General features: G+C 38.5%; 1 protein-coding gene across 2 annotated transcripts in view; it reads right to left on the minus strand.

Moving 5' to 3' along the window:
- Positions 1 to 5,291, minus strand: part of LOC106526842 (tyrosine-protein kinase CSK) — a 26,977-nt gene that overhangs the window by 10,497 nt on the left and 11,189 nt on the right. For both annotated transcript variants that reach the window (XM_014021533.1, XM_014021534.1), the window contains exons 2-4: positions 3,499 to 3,596; positions 3,289 to 3,402; positions 3,073 to 3,185 (exon numbers count right to left, since the gene is read on the minus strand). In XM_014021533.1, coding sequence (XP_013876987.1) covers positions 3,073 to 3,185; positions 3,289 to 3,402; positions 3,499 to 3,513 — 242 coding nt within the window. In that variant the 5' untranslated portion in view covers positions 3,514 to 3,596. The remainder of the gene's footprint in view (positions 1 to 3,072; positions 3,186 to 3,288; positions 3,403 to 3,498; positions 3,597 to 5,291) is intronic.

The following is a 5,291-nucleotide window of genomic DNA, read 5'->3' on the forward strand; positions in this document are numbered from 1 at the left end:
TTATAACAGTAGTCAATGGAGCCTTGTTTTGGTCCAATACTGCCCCCTACTGCCTCTACACAATATGGTACTGCACCATAGTTTCATAAAATTTAAACTCAGTAGTTCAGTGATTACAATATTAATAATATGATTGTATTTTGATGTTTTACTGTAATACTGTCTTTATGTTGTCCTATTGCTGTAATATATTGCACTTAAGTATCAATAATTGCACTGGCAAGGTAAACTTTTTCTGTATACATACAATCCAAACCCTGGGATTGTCCTCTGCCACATCTCCTATATTCTCATGATGAGCACTGTGGGCTTTCATGTGGGAGATCAGGGTTCAAAACCAGCTACTGCAACTTTAACAAAAATCTCTTCMAACTTCATATTGTYACACAATTACCTTAATTACAAACACCTGCTGACGTGACAGGCACAAGCTGGTATAGAAAACACATTTGAACTTGGTCAAAATTCATTTTGCAGGCAAAGCCATGCTGCAATGACATGCTATGCGGCAATGCACACTTGTTTTTACATCGTAAAAACCCATGTCTAGTTTAAGTTGGATTTTAGTTTGTGATCTTCACATTAATATTGTAGTGTTATACAACAGCATTAAAAGCCAATTTAACTTAATCTAATCAATTTATGTCGTTAAAATCTAATTCCAGTTCAAAACAGAATAAACTATTGTTAACATAATTATGGAGTGTGATTTATTTTCAACTCAAAATATTTTCTAAATAACGAAATCTAAAGTTCTTAGTGAAGAAAACCCATCTGGATAACAGCAGACTGCTCATAAAATATACGACAGGTCTGGACCACTCGTGAATTTTGTTCATATCTGAAGAAAATCTTAGAATACGAAATCATAGGGGAATGCCTCAAATTCTCCTAAATCACTCGTATGCACAACTTAAGAACAAATCTGTGCGTACGAACGGTTCTTGCATGAGGCCCAATGATCCCAGACACATAAAAAATTGTTTTTTAATAGTTACGTTTTACGAACAAGAAAGCTTATGGAACGACTTTTCAAAAAGCCCAACCTCAATCATGACAAAAATTTGTAGACTTTGCTTAGAAAAGTAGTCAGATATGCAGCTAGATTTACTGCACACAGAGGATTGTTGATGGTTTACAAAAAGCATGTGTTTGAGGTTGTAACAGTTAAGGGACATTATTGAAAATATTACTGGAGGAGTGTGTATAAGCTTGAGGTTGTATGTTTATCCTGTTGCCATGAAGTGGATGTGATGTTCAGGTGAGCTAGATGGGGTGAAATTAAGTTTTGGAAATATATTCAGACACACAGCCGTATGTAAAAACAATTCAGAGTGAAGAGCTTGAAGCAGTTTTGGGTCTGTGCAGCTGTGGTTATTTTCATTTTGCCTTGAGTAATTTCCATTTTTCTTTGTTCAAAACGCCCATATGATCTGTCAGTGACCTTCCATCAGCCTTTAATGCAAATGAATAAAATGCCGTCGGCAGAATCCAGATGTCAAGATTAAAGCAATTTGCATATTCCGTGAGACCCGTTTTCTTACTGAGGCGGTCACACATTCAAATGTTACTTTGGAATGTGCAGCGGGCGCATTTACATGTGGCTCCATGAGAAAGTGAAGTATCACACAGAGATGCTTGTTGGAAAACTCAGGCAATAGTCACAGAAATAGAATCTACTTCCTCCTCAGTGATCACCATTACTGAAGTAGTTTTCCTCTGCGTTTTGGATACAGAATGCCATTTTATGACGTAACTGTGCGACTGATGGAGATTCCCTAAAAGACGTTGTTGCATTTTTATTCCTGTTTGTTTTTTGGTTGTTAGTATGAAATTTCTTATCTTCAAAGTTTGAGAAAATTTTGCAATCAGGCACGCTAAAAATAAACCTATTTAGCATTTATGCAGAGGTACATACAACACCGGAAACTTATCATAAGGGCAAATAGGGAGATTTTTCAGATTACTTCAAACTGAAATAGAAAAGAAACAACAGGAAGTTGTGGGGAGTTCATGCAGAGCTGAGCTGGAAGCAGTATAGAAGTGCACTTCAATTACGACACAAGCCCGACTAAACTGTTGGCTCCATTCACACAAGCAGAGCGTCACTGCAAACAGCAAACAGGCCACTGGCTTCTGCAACCGCGCAGTTTCAAATTCAGGGTGAAATGCAGCTATTTTAGCCGTTTCTGTAAACAACATATCAAACTTGTGTTGTTGCACAAGACTCAGACACACTAACCCAACACTGTTTGCTTTGAAACAGTAAGTTTAAGTTGGTATTCGTACTGACGTTTACATACACTTATCATGGTCATGAGAGTCAAACATTTATTTAAATTGCTTTTGTTCCACGGTGAAGTGATACAACTGGATGCACAAGTTCAAATAAACTGAGGTGGTGGAAGTGGTAGCATGATGTTGTGGTACTGGTGGGCTGCACAAAGTGGATGGAATAATAAATAACGAGGTGTAATTGTACTATTAAACAGTTGGAAATTGAATATATTTACTGTTCCAACTGGAAAATAATATAGCGTGCACACGAAGACAAAAACTGGTTTCTGATAAGATAAAACAGGCAATCATTAAGCTTCAAGAGCTGCCTTCCCAAAGCTCCAATCCAAACCTTATTGAAAATTTGTGGACTATGCTATAAAGCCATATCCAGGCCAGGAAACCAAACAATTTAAATTAACTCAAATTCTGCTAAAAAATAAAAAATAAAAAAGTGGTCAAATATTTACCAGAATTATGCTAGAAACTTGACAGCTACAAAAAGCGCGTGTCTAACATGTTAAAAATGGTCCTCAACTATCCAACAGCAGGTATGTGCTAAAGGACATTTATGAATGTAGGGGTGTATTTGGACCTGGATATAAAAATGCTTGTTAATTAGAGAAAATCCACAATAAGTTCAAACCTGTGCATCTAATTCAAGTACTCAGTTGCATGTTGTATAATCATTTCACAAAGAATGGTTCAGACAAGTCAATATATTGCATTGCTGGCCACCATGCCAGTAATTAGTGTCTGACCACATCTGTGTTAGATGTTGAGATGTGTACCTACGGCATTAAACTCAGTTTGCCTCCAGATTTCACGCCTTCTCTTTTCTGAACATAGTTGGCGGGAATTGTTCCCTCACGTCCTGCAGTGTTTTTAGCATGGTACCAATTCGGATCCTGGAACACAAAAACGTCAGGAACGGTTAGAAGATATAACACCATCATTTAATAAAAATAAATAAACCTAGAACAGTCCATCATCACTGGAACGAAGGTTTACTTTTGTGACAACGATGATGGTCAAAATGTCTCCTTTGTTAAATGGCAGGTCCTGCTCTGAAGTGCCCTTAAAGTTGTACTTGGCCACGCACTCTGTGCCCTGAGGCCATGGACTCTGCAACGACGATCACATTTTACAAAGAGAAACAAAAAGCAAAACTGAAGTCACATTTGACACCACCACTGCTGGAACTCCAGAGGTTGAACTTACCTGGGCCTCTGTCATGGTGAGGTGATCAGATCCTCTCACAGGTGAGGTGTTCTCACTGCTACCATTAGAGCTGGTGAACACACCCACGCATAGAGTACCTCCAGAAAAATGAAAAAGAATATGAGTAACGTGCTTCTGCTTCAGGAAAACCACAACCCCTTTTTCAGGAAGATATACTTGCTCATACAGAAAGCAGAACAATCCAGTCTTTTTTTATTCACACTTTCACAACTAGTACAGAAGTTTCCGTGACGCAGGGAAACAGTATGTAAATATAGAGTACATTTCATTGTACAGGATTGAAACCACACAAAATTAGACCTTTACTATAATCTCTAATTGGTAAAATGTTTTTTAAAAACTTGTTTCAGTTTATATCTCCGCTATAGAGCCCCTAGTTTGGGTCATAGGAGTCAAGATTGCCGTCTGCTATGCTGGAATGAAATCTTGTGGTGAGATCTGACCAGACTCGAAGGACTCATTTAGCCAAGCACTTCTTCATGCCAGCAAAGCATATAACAGAAATTTATGGCCTGAGTTTCAAAGACAGCAAATCAGACCAAAAGAAGAGTCATAATTAAATGATGACCTATGAATCAAGTCATGCTAAATATTGGCTCTCTGTCCTCCCTCAAACCTCCCTCCTTCCTCTTTCAGTTCCCTTTAAAGAGGTGACATGGCTCAACGGTCAGGAAGCTAAGAGTAAATGCTGCCTCCGATAATCTGATGCTGTACATGAGGTCACATCCTTGGGCACATCCACTTCTCTGAGTTCAACTTCCTGTACTATATTCCAGATTTAGAATACTCTAAAACTGGATCCAAGAGCTGAAAAACAAGTAAAAAAAAACTGAACAGGCTCTAGTATAAGCGTGTCTGTCACTGGATTAAAACAACTTGATAAATTTGGTGCTGCGACGGAGTTTCATTCCGTAGATGCCTTCTGTATTGATGCACTTCCTGTTCAAACCATCTGTTAGTAACTAAGATTATGACAAAATAAACTGTACAGCAGATTTTTCAAAAACTTGATCAAAGGCTTTTTATGAGCAAAAATCTAACCCCTTAAGAGTGATTATAAATCTGAACTGTTTCAGAACAAGATTGCACAGTCAATCAGCAGGACCAAAATCCTACAACCATCAAGAGACTTCAAACGACCAATTTCTCTCCAGCCATGAGAGAAAAGAATCACTGTGGCCAAAGCTGCCAGCCAACACTTTTATAACTCCTCTGTTTTGGGACACTAACTACATCACAGCAGCAGGCTTCTGGCAGCTATCTGAATGGGACAGTCTGTCATAGAGTCACACTGCAATTTCCAGAGAGCTCTCCACAGAATGCCAGCTTTACCCTTTTCACGAAGCGCAACAAGGCTAGCATTGTGTTTACACTGGCCCCTCTCTCACTGAGAGGTCCATCGTCATCATCACCAGTCTGGTCAGACAGAAACTTGCATTTCAATTCAGCTAGTCTAAAAATATGAAACAAAACTCAGATCATAATCTGAATTCTGTTAATGGTCTTGCATTTCATGCCTCAATTGAAACCAAACTTAGAATGAAAAGTAAGAAAATTTGTGTTTGGTAGATTATTTCTTTGTTGTAACAACGCTTCTTGGCAATAAATCTTATAGCAGGTACCTGACTGGCAGCACCTGGAGGTACCGGAAGCACTAAACAAGTGCCAATACATTAAATCGTGATAAAGTACTTCTAGTTAGCAAATGTCTTTTTGTGTGTGTGTGTGTGTGTGTGTGTGTGTGTGTGTGTGTGTGTGTGTGTGTGTGTGTG

The sequence above is a fragment of the Austrofundulus limnaeus genome, unplaced genomic scaffold (assembly GCF_001266775.1).
Source record: "Austrofundulus limnaeus strain Quisiro unplaced genomic scaffold, Austrofundulus_limnaeus-1.0 Scaffold296, whole genome shotgun sequence".
Classification (NCBI taxonomy): Eukaryota; Metazoa; Chordata; class Actinopteri; order Cyprinodontiformes; family Rivulidae; genus Austrofundulus; species Austrofundulus limnaeus.